The 18,033-nt window shown below is 38.4% G+C and overlaps 1 protein-coding gene across 3 annotated transcripts in view; it reads right to left on the reverse strand.

The window, feature by feature from the left end:
* atp8a2 (ATPase phospholipid transporting 8A2) overlaps positions 1 to 18,033 on the reverse strand; it is a 104,492-nt gene that overhangs the window by 23,335 nt on the left and 63,124 nt on the right. For all 3 annotated transcript variants that reach the window (XM_036558187.1, XM_036558189.1, XM_036558190.1), the window contains 3 exons: positions 11,058 to 11,230; positions 6,217 to 6,400; positions 3,610 to 3,720 (listed from right to left, as the gene is read on the reverse strand). In XM_036558187.1, the coding sequence (XP_036414080.1) occupies positions 3,610 to 3,720; positions 6,217 to 6,400; positions 11,058 to 11,230 (468 nt within the window). The remainder of the gene's footprint in view (positions 1 to 3,609; positions 3,721 to 6,216; positions 6,401 to 11,057; positions 11,231 to 18,033) is intronic.

Genomic DNA, 18,033 nt, shown 5'->3' on the forward strand with positions numbered 1-18,033 from the left:
TCAACAACTGAATATCAAACCAAATATAGTACAATTCAGTAATATTTCAACAACATTTATTGTCAGTTTCCTTTTTTTAGAGCGCGGCATGTAAAATAATGACTTTCTTCTCCGACTGCTGTTTCTCGCCTCGTCCCTCCCCTGTGTGTGCGTCACTCACTCGAGTCTCAGAGCTCATCGTAATGCACAGATCTGACTGGCTGAGTAGCGTCACGTGTGATATTTTCAACGCATGCGATTGGTCTGTGAGTTTCCCAGGCCGCTAAACCAGTACAGTAATGACTAGAAATTACACACCGATTAAAATGGGACCACCCGTCGAAATTAATTAATTCTTAATAGTTTATCGGTTATAAGTCCAGGTCCACATAGGACAGCGTCTGGGTCTGGACTCGGACCTCTGCTCTACAGAGCCACATCCTTTCAACGAAAATCAAACCACCTTGGCAGCCACAACATTGTATGACCATTTTATTGGTTTTACCATCATGACTGTAAATACTTTTCCTCAATAGTAGAACAGCTTCTTGTAAAATGTGTCTCAACGTTTGACTTTTTACGAGGCTGAAGACGCTTCTCTCTCGCCAGCTTCTTGTTTGAATTTTCCTGTTCCGCCTTAAATGGTGCCTGAGGAGCCAGAAAGCGACTTCAGCTTCACAACTTTTTAGGGTTTGACAGTTTTTTTGTTGCAGATTAAATGTATCACGAAACCAGCTGGTGAGTGCTTATAAATGCAAATAAGTCCATTTATCTCCAAATTATCGTTTTCATCTTAAATTTTTCTCTCTGCCTTGTCGTTAGCTACTAGCTAGGCGAGATTTTGGTCTGCGTTGCTATAGTGACCAGCAGTCTGCGCACCAACCTTCAGTGTTAAAGGGTGAATTAGCAGTTATATATTAACTCCAGCATTTAAGACCATTTATTGTGAAAACTCTGTTAGAACTGTGTTTTACTTTATTTTACTGCAAAGGAGGATTGTTTTATTTCTACCTAAAAATCTAGTTCTGCTGTGAAGCTGCAACAGGGCAGTAGAAGAGCTGCATGTTGCCGACCCCTGGTCTAGACGAATTTGGAGTGAATGTCACGGTTATGTCACTGGCAGTGAAACTTACACTGTTCTAACATACAGTGAACAGTGAAAAGTGTTAATATTAATCCAGCCTTGCAACTGCAGTCGCTGTCAGTATATAGTTGTTTGACTTGTTTAGAGGTGCCCACATCATGTGTAGCTGTGTTTTATGTCTTTGGTGCTGGTTACGCAGTACATTGGGAGAAAAATGATCACCACATACAAACTATATGTTAATCTGTCTGAAGCTTAAAAACTTTCTTTTACAAGCTTCAAATGTCTGAGTTTAATCTAGAATGGGCAAAAATATGCATGCCAATTGCCGTCAGCTTAACGCTAACAAACTATTAGAATCCCCTAGGGTTGCTAGCAGAACTGCATATTATTGTAGAAGGTTTTTTACTCGTTTTGACATTGATGTCTCAAGCTGAAGGCCTAGCACTAATTGCCATAGTTTGCCACTAGATGTACTATATATACCATGTCTGTTTTCTATATTTATTTTATATAAATGTAAAGATCTTGAAGACTATTCTGAAGATTCCAAAACAGTGTTGTGCTACTACCCCCTACAACCCCTCCACACACACACCACACACACACGCAGGAGGTGGGTCATGTTGCTGCACCTGCTGGCATCTTTAAAAAGGGGCACAGCTGACAAATGCCCCAGTGGACAGGAGGGTAACCCTGTCAGTAAAACTCACACTCTACCTTTTCTGTCACACACACACACACACACACACACACACACACACACACACAGCTACTGACCCTCATCTACACTGGCGGAGCCCTCCCAGTTCAGAACATACCAGAGACACTGTCATCCGAGAACAGAGTGTGTGTGTTTGTGTGTGTGTGTGTGTGACAGAAAGCAGAGACTGGAAAGGGGGTGCCTCATCTATCACTGTCAAACACTTCTACAAACAGCTGCAAAACGTCTCTCTCTAATGTACATGAGTGTGTGTGTGTGTATGAAGTAAAGCTGAATTAGTTTTATGTAACTAAAGACATTTAAGTTAAACACATTCCAAAAGCATTCACACAGCACTGTGTCTCATAGAATACCAGGCTTAACTCTAAAACTCTCTCTCTCTCTCTCACTCTCTCTTTAACAAACACACACACACACACACACACACACACACATACAAAAACATGCACACGCACACACACATACACACACTTCTGTTACTGTCTTTTCATTCATGTCATCCTTGGGGTCTGGATTTTGTGTAATGAACACAAGTCCCCACGATGATAGGAAGACCTGACAATTCTCACACTAATGGGTAGTGATGGGTAATCTTCATGATACAATAGAATACAATATGATAGGATATGATACAATATGATACAATATGATGACGCAACACACCAGCGTTCAGCAGACAGTTTTTGTTAATGTTTTTAAAAATAACTATGACAGTATTGAATAAGCTAATAATGTTGTGAAAACATTAATTATAAAACCTACAGTATACAAATATACAGTCTTCACAAAAGTAACAGCACAGGCCATAGTCAGTATGAAGACACTAGGAGTGTACAATCAGACTCGGCCAAGACCAGAATTGACAGATTTTTTTACTCTAAACCTGTGATCAGCCAATTTATTATTTCGCTTTTGGCCGATTTGTTCTTATACAAAATTATTAAAATAAGATAAGATAAGATAAGATAATCCTTTATTAATCCCACAACGGGGAAATTTGCGGTGTTACAGCAGCACAGAAGACAGAGCAGCAGGAAATATACAAACAATATTAATGTTGTGACTTTAGTGAACAGAAAATGCTGGTAATGGGCTAGCGCATTTCAGTGTCAGCTTCAGGACAAAAAAGACTGGCTTATAAAAATTGGCCAAAAAATCAGTCATCAGCCAACTTGGCTGTATTGAAAGTGGAAATGAAATTGGCAATAATAATTCATGATGGGTGCCTCCCTAGAGGACACTTAGCCTGTGTGTGTATGAGAAAGACTGAAATAATAACATTAAACAAAATGTTCACAAAAAGTGAAGAGATTTCTTCTTCAATGCAGCCATTTATATTTATATAATAATATTAGATAAGATAAAACCCTAAATCTGAATGCAGTATCAGTTTTACTTGTGCAAACACGTCTCGTATAAAAGTAGATTCATGAATATCAATACAGGCATCAGTGTATCAATATGCCTGTTGCAACAAGCTTATCCACAAGTACAAAGTGCAAATGTACAAGTGACCCCAATGTTACACACGCACACACACACACACACACACACACACACACACACACACACACACACACTCCATTGACTAGGTCATAAAATATTTTCAATTTTGAACATTCTAAGATACTATTTTGAACATATGAATATTTTGTAGGATTCATAAACCATCATCATTATTATTATTATTATTAATAATAATAATAATAATAATGAATCATTTTGTAGCATTTTGAATTAGGTTCATTGTACCATTGCATAATAATTGTTTGAACTAATTTTAATTGAAAACCTCTGTGTGCAGTAAGGCCAGTGAACGTACCTCTATAATGTAAAGCACCACATTCTTATAGAAACAGTACAGGATGCATTTAGTAACGCGGTTATAGCTCCAGGCTCCATGAACCAACAACAGCTTCTCCAGGTACGAGAACTACAGAGAGAAAGGGAGGCAAGGAGAGAGAGAAGGAGAAAGAGAGCGACAGAGAGAGAGAGAGTGAATCTCCTCATGGACCCCATGCCCACAGCAACATATGTAAGCCATTAGTACAGAAGCACCGAGATACAACAACACTGTGGGCTAAATTGTGTGTGTGTGTGTGTGTGTGTGTGTGTGTGTGTGTGCGGCTGGTGGTTATTTTGTGTGTTGGTCTAATTATGTGTAAGTTTAAAGATGAGATTTTGAAAGTGAAGCTTCAGAGTACTATAATGACCGTGTGTGTGTGCGCCTATGTGTGTATGTGAGCATTTCAGAAGTACCAGTTACTAAACACAAATACTAAATGTTAAAAATGAAAATAGTGTAAAATCTGTTTTTTTTTCAAAATTTGTACTGTTTTAGTTCATGCTCTTACTGGTGATGTGTGTTGCTGTACAAGGATGCAACACACTGCTGACATTTCTCAAATGTCTCCAGCCTCCTGGTCACTGGCCTCAAAAGCATTTGTAGAATTTCAGCACGCGTTTTGAAGAAAATCCTGTGTGTTGAAAGTCTTTTAGGAGCGGCGCTGAACCCACTAGCACGCTGCAAAGCACTGACTCTGCTGGCAGTCACGTTTCGAAATGAGGTGTGTGAGGATCTCTAAAGCTAAATCCCTGCTCTGATTACACTGGATGGTGTATTTAATTCTCTGACAGGCTAACAAACGATGACAAAATAAAAAAAAACAAAAAAACTGTAGAAATAAAGGCAAATGAACGTCGATCTGTATATACTGATTTAATGGACAGTGTTTATGTAAAATATAAAAGCATTTATATTGCTTCTGTGCTGTCCTGAGTTACTTCTAAATTGAAAATAACTGAAAAGTTTAGCTCGCTAACATCGTCACTAATCAAGATTCTTAAACCAGCATTCGATACATGTCAAAGCCACCTATCTAACAATTTCTAAATGCCAAACAGTGCTGCTAACTAGGAGAGAGGAGCTGGTTAGTCTTAGCTTAGCTAGCATGATAACAACACTACTCACCACAGAACATATTCAATTCTGGCTAACTGAAGCCACAAACTTAGATGATGACGACTTAAATCTGAGGGAGTGAAGTCGATCAGCTGGCATGGAAGAGACAGAAAGGTGAAAATAACCTTGTTCTGTGGTGTTTAGATCTGTACCTTCATCTGATAATTTAACGTTAACTTAGCGAGTAGGCTACAGACCCAAACTAACTGCTGCTCTGCTGACACAAGTGTAGATGATAAAAACTCCTGTCTGAGAGAGCAAAAGTGGAGTGGCTGGTGTTGGAATGACAGAAAGCTGAAATCGAACCTGTTCTGTGGTGTTTGAGACTGCAGCATTTTGGCTAAGCTAACGAGAGCTTAGTTATCAGGCCAAACGTGCTACACACCACAGCACAGGCTTGGTTCCACCTAACAGGACCTAAAATGACACCCATTTAGAGGATGTCTGAGGGCACAAAGTTGAGTGACTGGTTGGAATGAAAACTGAAACCAAGCATGTTCTGTGGTGTGTGTGTAGCTCTTAGCCACTGCTGAGCTGCATTCATGCTAAGTTTTTCTGCTTTTTTCTGGCTCTGATTTTTCTTCTCTTTCTATCAGCGAAGGGTGACCAGATATCTGAAATGAAAACTGGGGACATTTCCAGTATAGCCCAACAGCCAGACCCTAAACACACCCCTGGGCTAGCTCCAGTTCTGAGACAGAGACGGCTGCTATCAACATATGCCATATGTCATTTATGAATGGCTGAAAAAGTGACACAGTTTTAAAAAAATGATGCAGTATTTGTAGATCGCATGGTAGCCTACATTGTACGCCTACACAAATCATAGCTTACCAATCACCTGAAAGTACAATTCAAATCCTGTAACCCCATCCCAGCTTTTAATCTCTGGGTTAAATGCGGCCAGGTCTTGTTTAGGGCTTTTCAGTGTGTTTTTAATTCATAGTTAAAAATGGGGACATTTCTGGGGACAACACCAGCCAGGGACAGACCACCAAAACCAAGGACTGTCCCCGGAAAACAGAGATGTCTGGTCACCCTATATCAGCACCACCTATCTGTGAGCTCGCAAATGACCAATCAGTGAGCCCCTCTAAAATATAAATGGGTGGAATTTGTTGATTAAGCCATTCAGACAAAAAATTTATACATTATAATTATGAAATATCATCATTTTTAAATACATCATCATTTTAAATACTGCAGTAAACCTTATTACCGTAATACCCCTCAAGCCTATCCTATGGCGGCCCTTTTCCATTGACAGACAGGGTTGAAAGGGGCTCATAAATTGTGCAGCAACAGATGGGCTATCATCAGTATTTGTAAACCTACACAGTGCACTTATGTAGTAGGTGTTTCTGATAAAATAGCTAATAAGTGTACATACAAAGTAAGTGTACCTAATAAACTGGAGACTTGTGCTTCAAAGTAGTCGAATGAGCTGGTGTGTGTGTATGTGCGTACCTGTGCTATAGAGTAATCAGATGAGTTTGTGGCCTGCATGCCCTCATTGCCACTGATGCCCACTCCTACATGAGCAGTCTGGATCATTCCCACATCATTCGCTCCGTCTCCGATGGCCAGAGTGATGGCCTTTACATGTTTCTTCACCATGTCTACTATCTCTGACTTCTGCAGAGGAGACACCCTGCAAACAGACATACACAAGCTGTGTCAAACTCCCATAGTACTTCCATAGTGTACTAGTCACTTTTACGGCATTCCACTTTAAAATGGATGTAGTGTACAAAAAACACACATGATTCACTAGTAAAAACAAAAAATGAAGTACAGCCATTACAAACAGTTTGCACTCAGCGAGCTTCACCTCGCTATGTAGGATGATGTCATCGGTTGATAAAGGTTATAATATACACACTTATGGCTGTTAAATGCAGTGGATCAGAGAAAGCAAAAAGCAGAGGGTGAACATTTTGGGAAAGAAATTTAAAATGAAAAAAAGACAGTGAAGTACATGAAGAAGTGTAAGCATATAATTCACAGTGTAAGGGGCATAGTGTAAGAAAATAGTGCATAATGTAATGTGTAAGAATACAGTATAATAATACAGTGTAAAGTGTAATAATATAGTGTACAGCGTAATAATATAGTGTACAGCGTAATAATAGTGTAACAATATAGTGTACAGCGTAAGAATACAGTGTAATAATATAGTGTACAAAGTAAGAATACAGTGTAATAATACAGTGTATAGTGTAAAAATATAGTATAACAAAGTGTAAGAATACAGTGTAATAATATAGTGTACAGTGTAAGAATAGTGTAGTAATGTAATGTAATGTGCAAGAAGACAGTGTAATAACAGTGTGAAGTGTAAGAACACAGTGTAATAATACAGTGTAAAGTGTAAGAATAGTGTAATAATACAGTGTACAGTATAAGAATACAATGTAATAACATAGTGTACAGCGTAATAATATATTGTATAGAGTATAATGTAAGCATACAATTTATGGTGCACAGTGTAAGAATCTAGTGTAAAAATTTAATGTACAGTGTAAGACCTTTGTGTAGGATTATAGTGCATAGTGTATACTGCAAGCATACAGTGTAAAGTGCACAGTGTAAGAATACAGTGTATAGTATAGGAATATAATGTAAGGCTGTAGTGTATAGTGTAAGAATGTAGTGTGCAGTTAAGAATATTGTGTATAGTCTAAGACTATTGTGTCTAGTATAAGAATATTGTGTATAGTCTAAGACTATTGTGTCTAGTATAAGAATATTGTGTATAGTGTAAGACTATTGTGAATAGTGTAAGAATATAGTGTACAGTGTAAGACTATTGTGAATAGTGTAAGAATATTGTGTATAGTCTAAGACTATTGTGTCTAGTATAAGAATATTGTGTATAGTGTACAGTGCAAGAACACAGTGTACAGTATGAGGAATATAGTGTATAGTGCTGGAATGAGACACTGCTAAACCTGTCTAAAACAGTGGCTCCAAAATGATCCAATCAGTAGCATTCGAGTGCTATGCAGTCATGAGGATAAAGATAGCAATGCAATGATAAGACTGATGTAGGCTGCTCTCTCTCTTTCTTTTTCTACATCATTTCTTTTCCATTCCTCCTCTCCATGGCCCATTTATTGATACACCTGAACAGAGTTGAAAAGACTGTGGAGCAGAAAGACGGACACTTCCTTTACTCTGCTCAAACTACTGGGTGGCCTGTCCCCTCTCTCTCTCTCTCTCTCTCTCTCTCTCTCTCTCTCTCTCTCTCTCTCTCTCTCTCTCCCTTTCTCTCTCTCTCTCTCTCTCTCTCTCACACGCACACACACACACACACACACACACACACAGACATTCTTTTTCTCTTGCTTGCTTTCTGAAGGAAACCCCCAGTGGATAACAAAAGATCAAGCATGTTCCATTAATTCTTCCTGGTGAAAAAGAAAGGTGAGTTAGAACAGGTTTAGACTTTCTTTAAATGTGGCGCAAAAAAACTACAACACCCAAATCTCCTGAAATCTTCTGTTCTTTGAACTTATCTCACTCTATCACTCCGTCTCCCTCTCTGTCTCTCTCTCTGTCTCTCTCTCTCTCTGTTGCGGCAGCAGTGGGTAGATGAAAGACTGGGTAATGTTCTTCATGGTGGGATTGAGCGGAAAATAAGGAGCATGAAGTGGCTCTTTAAACAAACAGTGAGAACTCAGGAACTCTGTCTAACACACACACACACATATACACACACAGGTTTGTTATCATACAATGTCAGGACAGGATGTATGTGTGTGTGTGTGCGTGTGTGTGTGTATATATACATATTTATATATAAATGGGGGTGTGTGCCATGTGAAATGAACATAGAAATGGCCAAAAATGAATTTGAAAATCATGTATTTACTTCCTAGTTGCTATTTTGTGTTATTTTATATGCCATATTAAGTTGCTATTTTGGAGATATGTGGTTTCGCTCCAACAGCGATGACATGTATGTACCTGTATGCAATAATAATACGTCCCAAATGTATTATATGGACCATTCTACAAAATTAGTTCAAACTGCAGCCCGACAGTAAAAACCTACTATTATAAAAAAAATATTAGGCATTCAGACCTTTGATATGTACAAGGATTATGTTATGAGTGACTGAGTAATAAGCAAAATATATATAATTATAATTTAGAGGGTACTTTCTAATGAGAGGTGTCTGTCCCAAAGCCTACCCCCTACAGTTATACTTGTAAAAATAATACATTTTGTTGCTGTTTGAAAAAGGTCTTTTTGATTTCCTTTGAAGTGAATAATTTTGATTTTTCATGAGTTTAAAACTTTAGTGTCATGAGTATAAACTTTACTAAAAAAAATGCTGTCACACGTTTTCATGTCACTACCGAAACACAAAGAGTTTTAGTCCATAGGTGGGGCCTTATTTTAGCCACACCCCTGCATTTTAGAGCAGGAAGTGAGGCTGCATCCCAGTTTCTCATGGCCACATGGTAAACAGTTAGATCCCACTGTTCTGAACTAAATGTGTCCCAAAGACTGAAAATCAGCGTGGAACATTAAGAACTGTCACAACAGAAACACAAATTTTCTGCAATAAAGTAAACTTTTTTGTGTTTTAATGAAAAATATTATGCTTTTTTTGTGTTTTTTGTGTTATGCTGTTCAAAGCTGTGTTTACTAGTCATGTACTGAGTCCTGCTCAAAATGAGCTAAAATGGTCACTTTCAGAACATTTAGTGAAGTTTTGTTAGTGTTTTGATTGCGAAACCTAAACCTAACCTTAACCTCAGGAACCAAAAAGAAAAAGTGTTAAAAAAATGAAACTTTTGTAGAAAGCATTTTACAAAGCCAGGAGCTTTTCATTCCTCCTATAGGTTAGAACTGTTTTTTCCTGGATTCCAAAATCACAAAAACAAATACAAACACATACACACCTCCATTCACTCTATCACACACACAGACACACACACAACAGGCAAAAAGGATCACCATCACTCTTTAGTGTATGTGTGTGTGTGTGTGTGTGTGTGTGTGTGTATGAGTGTGTGTGAGGGATTTGGACAGTAAGAGGGAGTGTAGAGTGAGGGGTGGGGGGGGTGGGAGGGGGTGGTTTAGCCGGTTTGTAAGGCCTAAGAGACCACAGGCCGGATATAGGATTTACACAACAGCAGAGCAATTATTCTTCCACTGACTGACACACACACACACACACACACACACAAAACCTACACTATATTTTGTCAAACGTGCATCAAGGTAATAAAATGTTTATTATTAGCTCAGCCAGCAGTGTACGTGAACAACTGTAGTGTGTGTGTGTGTGTGTGTGTGTGTAAAATCACAGTAAATGAGTCAGTAGTTTGACATTTGCGCACACACACTCAGGATATTATATTCCCTCTGCACGCAGCGCTGTGTGTTCTGCATGCCAAGCTCTCATTAGCACTATTTATTTACTCACCTCAGGCTGGACACAACCTTTACACACACACATACACAAATACACACAAACTAAGACACGTACACACACACTGACAAAAACACACACACATACACACATACAGTAAAGGGAAAGACATTCTGTGTGTGTTAAGGTTTGGCTCTGTAACCATCTTTGCTCTTTGAATAGCCTCAGTTTTAACTATTGGACTGTACTACGGATGTAACTCACTGTATTTAAGTGTACTGTATTATACTGCGTTATTATATTGTGACTAGCATGTTAGCATGTGGGTAGTGTGTGAGATTGTGGCTAGATCATTAGATCGGGACACTATAAAGCACAGCTTTTGTTTCAAATATTGTAATTTTATAATACTGAATGACCAAATGAACTGAAAATTGAAACATTAGCATATTCACGTAAGTTATCATCTTCAGCCACTCCTTATTTTGCTGTATGTGTCAATTTGAGACACCACCGTATAGTACAGACTCGAATAAGAAACTTAGTGACTCAAATTGACGTCACACTGAACATCTCAACAAGAAAATATTTTATATAATATAAATGAAAACATTGAAGTTTAATTCTTTAATTCCATGTACAAAAATATTTCCACCTTTTAATCTAATCTACTCTTTTCATAGCGATGCAAAAAGCTTTCTGAATGTTATCTACTTTATTAGTCCTACAAAAGTAATTCGTCATTTTGCTGCCTAACTATGCCCAATCTGGGAGCAGCACATCGTCGCCACCTGGGGCAGGGGGGAGTGTGTTAAGAGACTTGCCCAATGGCAAAACCTGGTATACCTGGTCAGTCATGGGATATGAACCTACAACCTTTATATACTTAAAATAAACATACCCATTGGGGGTATAGTGTACCTGCAACAGATGACCGCCTTGCAGGACAGCGCGAGGTCCAGAAAGGCCTGCCGGACTTCGAAGCTCAGAGCATATTTAAGTGTCTGACCGTCAATGATGAGGGCCAGCTCGTTCTCCTTCCCCAGAGAATCCCCCAGAGACGAGCAGTGGGCTATCAGAGTGGCTCGAGTGGCCTAAAAATGAGAAAACACACACTTATCAGCATGAACGCACACTCTGAACACACACATACACACTCACTGCCTGTCAGATGACTGGAATCACTTGTCATTAATAACTGCAATTTTATTCAATAATGTTTTATATAATGTAGATTTAAATAGTGTAAACTAGGCATGAAAAGGTGTTTTTAGATGTTATATTCAAAATTTCAATTTTGGAACAACAAAAGGACAGTCGTCATTTTTTTTTGCTTCATGATTTGATCTCCACTTTTCAAATATGGGGCATTCTAGATATTCACTTTATTAAAACTTAAGAGTTCTGGAAACATCTAAAATTTCTTAATTTATTACAGTTTCCAGCAAATGATTTAAAACCTAAAGTAAAGCATCACATTAGAACCATTTATACATGCATCTGCAGAAATCTTCTAAGCAGAGATGTACGGCCAATGATGGGAATAAATCAGTCATGATCGGAGCCAATTTTTGTTCCAAAATACACAATCAGCAATCAGAAAATGTATTATTTTGACTTTGGCTGTACTTGGTTGTAAATTTAGCAGTTTTCCAAAAAGCAGTTCGGTACAACCAAGAACTGCCTGTACTGCATTAAATTCTTTGAAACTTAGGCACACCACCACACTAAGGCTCAGTCGAATGATTGTTCCTAAGCATATTTATGAATAATTAACCTTCCATGTATTAAAGTGACATGCAAAGCAATGAATGCTTAAGAAAAATAAATAATTATAAAGTTAGTTAAGAAAGTATAGGTAAAACAAGCCTGAGTGTCAAAGCACTTAATGACCAAAGGGATAAAGTGAGGTCATTTTAATTTTGGCTGTCAAGAAATGTGGCGTTTTACTGAAAAAACATACTTTATCAAAATAAAAGAATGAGGACTTTTATTTTGAAAAATGTATCTCAGTAAAATGACGTAGTCCATACTAATATAATGTAAAACATGTATACTTTATGAATGTTGATTTAAACATTCATGAACATGTTAAAAAGTGTTTAAGTGTGAGGTTATGGATGTGTTACGTGGACACCCTTCCAGTAAAGTGTTACTGCTAATTCTGCCCCCTTGTGGAGATTGTTGAGCCTGCTAAACATGAACAATTGAGTGGGTTAAAGCCAGGTTCATGAGGTGCTTCATATCTAAAAAGACTAGCTAATAAAAATTGGCCAGAAAAATTGCACATCAGCCATTTTGGCTACGAAGAAATCAAAATCAGCCATAAGAATTCAGTGCTGTAGATATCTACCATAAAACAATATTATAATTGTGATGACTGATTTGTCTGTAATTCATCATTTACCCATTTAATTCCAGAGAGCTGTAAAAGACACACACACAATCTCATATGATGACACTCAGAACACACACACACACGAAGACTCACATTCCCACACATGTCCAGAGATTTTACACACACACACATAACTCAGGCTAAGAGTGTAATGCCAACAGAGGTTCAAGGGGATGTTTTAAGTGGTGTCACTGGGGCTGATAACATGACCTCTCTCTCTCTTTCTCTCTGAATCTCTCTCTTTCTCTCTCTCTCACACACACACACATCTGTTCCACATCACTCTGTCACCCGACACACACTGAGCTCTCATACACTCCCCACACACTGAAATACAGGCCAGCATGAAAGAAAGGGGAGGGAGAAAGAGACAAAAGAGAGAGAGATAAAGGCAGAGAGAGAATGAGAGAGAGAGAGAGAGAGAGAGAGAGAGCAAGAGAGACAAAGTGAGACAGAAAGGAAAAAACACAGGGAGAAAGACAGAGAGAGAGAGGGATGGAAAAAGAGAGAGATATAAAGATTACATATTTATGTCTAAGTGTGTGTTTATTAAGATGTAGTTGGAGGCGGTTTCTGATGGACTTGTTGATAATGGAAAGGAAGATTAACAGAGAAAACAAACATCCTATACTGCTGTAATGAGAACCATGTGGACACACACACACACACACACATGACTGGTCACCTGGACATTTTTCAAGTTAGTCCGTGTCGACGCCATGGTAACCAGTAGACCATTTCTTATAGCCATGACAATGCTTAACACATTTCCCTCTGTCCTCTTCACCTGCAGTCTCAGCTGATCTTGGTCGGTTCAGACTGATTCAGTCCCGGCTGGAGTGAACGCAGCCTGACCTCAGATCAGAGTTAACAGAGCTTTATTAAACTCCCCTCACATTAACCCTGACAAAGGCCGGCCTTCCTGCATGCCTGAACTCCTTAACGTGTGTGTCTGGACGAAAATGTCCTGACTTTGTATGAAAAAGAGAAACGCGTCCTGTAGAGGATTTTATCTTAATTTCACAGGGAAAATCAAGAAAACATGTAATGACTGGGGGGTATTTAAACTTTTGCATACAGCTGTATAATGCATATGGGACAAATTATTAAGTCTAAGTACATACACGTACTGTCATAACTCCACTGTCTTGTTTGTCATAAGTACATTTTTCTGTTTATGTTTTCACACTGTTTCAAAACGAAAGCTGTCCTTCATATTGTGGGAACATTTCATGGCAAACAAGTGAACAGTAGTGATTCAAAATAACTTAGAATAAAACGCCCTTACATTAATATAGATTATTAAAGTTATGAAAGATTTCTTCTGCTCTTATAAGTTTATCATTTCAGAGATATGAGCTTCTGTTGAAGTTACATTATGTAGTCGACATTTTATATATATATACATATATATATATATATATATATATATGGGAGATTCAGTATATATGGGACATTAAGTGCACAAAAATCTGCCATTTATTTATTTGATCTCCAGTTAAAAAGGCAATTAAGTACAAGTTATTCATTATTCAGGAGATATTTCTGAGGAGATTAAAATAAAATATTGAAAAAATAAAATAAAATAAATATTTTATAAAATAAATAAAATAGATATATATTATATAATAATATGTATTTTTTCTGCACTCTGGCATGTGTAATCTCTGTTAATCCGTATGTTCTGCTCCTGTTTTGCCCCCCTTTTTTCCCAGGAAAAGTATTATAATTAAAATTATAATTACATTTTAACAATTATAACAATATAAATATAATAAGTAAAAATAATAAAAGAAAACAAAGATAAAAAAAAATACAATAATAAAATAATCCACTTCTATAGGCAAGGGAAAAATAACTGAAAAAAACAGAGTTCAAAAAATCTTAAAAGATACAGAGCATTTGTCTTTGAGAGAGAGGAGAAAATCAAGCTCCACTCTTGCTTCAGATCTGAAAACATCCACAGCCATCCTTCCACTGTGAGAAGACAACTCAGCACTGTGAGTCTGAAAAGATGTGCAGCTGTTTCTCTTACTGATAAAATGAAATTACATTTGCAAAACAAACAAAGAAGCTGCTGGTGCTCTCCAAACAATGCACTGACCACCCCAGAGTCCAGACCTCAACATCACAGAGTGCGTTTGGGATCCTTGGATCCTGAGAAGCCAAAAAATGCAACCAACTTCTAAGACTGAACTTTGGAGGTGTGGAAAACTATCCCTGCAGATTTATGCAAGCTGTAATAACAGCAAGGACTGGACACTAAATACTGTAAAAATGTAGTTAGTAGTTGTTGCTTCTGTGTAATTCGGTGTAAAACATATGTAACAGAAATAAATGAAAAGTGGTCTCTGACTTCTGCACAGTTCTGTGTTTATGAGCTCCTGGAAAGGTATAAAAACAAACATGTATGACTGCCTGTGTGAGTGTGAGTGTGTGTGAACATGAGTTGTTTAACCGCAGCTTTCGGGTGTTTTATCTTTTCAATCAGGAATTCCTGTTTGCACTCACCTTTCCTGTGAAAAAAGGGGGGCAAAACAGGAGCGGAACGGACGGATTAACCGAGATTACACATGCCAGAGTGCTGAAAAATCAAAACACGTGTGATAGGCAAAGTCTACGTGAGTACGAGGGGGGAAAGCAAGCCTGAGTGTGTGTGTGTGTGTTTAACAGTGGCTGATTAGTAGAACAGTAACTGCTCCTGGTAATGCATTACAGACGCTCTTAAAACTTAAAACACTTCCTCCTTCACTCTCTCTTTCTGGATCTCTCGTCCTCACACAGCGGGATGTCTTCAGTCGGTTTAGCCCAAATTCGTATTAGCCACGAGCATGAGGAAAAGATGTGCCATCTACAGCCCTGTGCAGACAGGGCAGGTTTTCCAGACATGAGTCTGTGAGTTAATGTTACTACGGGATATTTCATATGTAGTGTTTATAGCTGATGGGATAATAGAAACTACATCTACTCTACGCGATTATTTACATGGTGAAGTCGCACCAAGAAAGTTAAAAAGCAAGCGTACATGCTGTGAAATAGTATTTGCCCCCTTTGACTTCTTTAATTTTTGCATATATGTCACAATTAGTTGTTTCAGGTCTTCAAACTAAATTTAATTTCACACAAAGACGACATAAATAAACACAAAACACACTGGCACTGTGCGAAATATTAACTGCCCCCTTAGTTGCTCAACCAACTAACCAAATTGAGTTGATAACTTGGATCAATTACACTAGACACACCCAGGCTTGAACACCTAAACATCATTTAAAACAGAACTTCTCCAGCCATGTGAGCGAGGCTAAAATGTCTCAATAAGCAGCTCGCTATGCTGCGATCAAAAGAAAGCCATTTCTAAGGCTCCAGGACTCAACTGAACCACGAGAGCCATTATCTCCAAATGGAGAAAACGTGGAACAGTGGTGAATTTTCCCAGAAGTGGTTGGCATACCAAACTGCTTCCACCGTTAGAAAGATGCTGGGCAATAATGGCAGAACTGCAAAAACCACTGCTAACCAGGAAGAGCATTAAGGCTCGTCTCACGTTGTTGATCCCCAAGCCTTTTGGAATAGTGTTCTGTGGGCTGACAAGTAGAAAGCAGAACTTTTTAGAAGGCAGGGGTCTCGTTACATCTGGTGTAACATGGTGGTGGTAGTGTGAAGGTGTGGGGGCGGTTTGCTCCTTCAGGGCCTGTGCAACTTAACTGATGGATGTCGCTCAGACTAGTGTGAGCAATGACTGTACCTAAAAGTAATCCTGCTGTGCTTCACACCAGTTTCCTCTGTAAATAACTTTCACGTTTTTAACGATTTAATGCAGGTCAAATTAGATTCTGGGGTGATCTTGAGATGATATAGTCATCAGTTCGACTTCATAGCTGTAAAAATGAATTAGAATAATATAGGTGAAGATGAAATATATTTTAAAAACCTTTGTTAAACAGATATTTCAAGTTTCCAAATGTTATGGAACAGCTTATTATATAAGGTGTACAGATTTTAAATTAAAGAGGAAATCAAATATTGATATCGCACTGATGCTCAGGATCGGCCAATACCCTGAATTCACATACTGGAATCGTATTGGAGGGAAAATGATACATCGGTACACCAGCAAATGGCATTTTAAGAGCCCTTTCATTCTGAATCCACATCATTCCAAATGGTTCACAAACTTTTTCTCACAACTGTATGATTAATAACCACATTCCTGAAAAGCCTGTACAAACACAGTTTTTCCTGGGCATGGGTAGAATTTGTTTCTCCTTCTCCTTTTGTGACCAGCAGCACCATCTGGATTCCTCTCACACTGAGCACACACTAATGCAGGAAACGGTCTAGTTTTCTAGTTTGAAAATTCCTTTTCGTCCAGCACCAGGCCAAATCTGTGCGGGTGTTTGTGTAGAGAAAGCAATTAGCTCCACGCTGCAGTAAGCATTCTAATGACTTTGCACGGAGGTGCTAATGAGACATAAACATACAAAACTCAGCAATTGTTAGCCAAGATGGCCACCACAGCTTTGGCCTTGAGCAGTGTTCAATGACCAGAAATGAGTGGCTAGCAAGGCTCTGATACTGATACTCGCTTCACTGTTTTTTGTAATAGTCTGAAGGCTGATTGTATAAATGTTTGTAGCACCACATCTTTTCTGCCAGCCGATCCTCACATCTCTTTAATTTTGTGCTAGTTCTGGTCTGACTACTGGAGAGCCAATCAGCATTCGCTTAGTGCTCAGCTCCGCAGATTCGGAAGGCGCGGAGTCAATCTCTAACTAATATCCTGAGCATCGTCCTGTCATTCAGGCCGACTTCACAAACTGTACTCTACTGGAAATTCATTACTCTTCTTATTTTAAGACTTGATGTCTTTGGTAAGTCGATGATAAACAAATTCACCCTGACAGTAGCTGGAAATAACTTCGAGAGCTATCAGTGGAACGCTGTGCCGTTTAAAAGCTGTATTTGAATGAGAAGACTCAACTGGAAATTCACTGTTGTTCTACTCTTCCTACTGTAATGATCAACTCCAGACCATGCTTAGAATTCCAAACCAGCGCACTCTGTTTTTAGACACAGTCTGCCCTCAACTGACCATTTCTCCTTCTCGCTTTATGACAGGTATCAGTAGCAAGTGAGTTTCACGATCCAAACTAAATGTTATTGTCAGTGGCTGTGAGCTGGGAACCGAGAAAAACACATGTTCACACAAACATGAAAAACACATTAAAATGTAACACACATGCACACACAAATATACACACATATCCTGAAACTCAGTACAGTGGCTGGAGATGTTTTCAGTCCCTTTCAATCTTATCAGTTTTATATTTAGCATAAGGGAGAAAAGTGCATTTAGCACATTGTGACACATCACACATCGCATTCTCTGTTCATACACACTGAAAAACTCAAATACATTAAACATACTGAATACACTTTTACCAGACATGTCTCATATATATATATATATATATATATATATGAGTGTGTGTGTGT

Source organism: Colossoma macropomum, unplaced genomic scaffold (genome assembly GCF_904425465.1).
Source record: "Colossoma macropomum unplaced genomic scaffold, Colossoma_macropomum, whole genome shotgun sequence".
NCBI classification, from domain to species: Eukaryota; Metazoa; Chordata; class Actinopteri; order Characiformes; family Serrasalmidae; genus Colossoma; species Colossoma macropomum.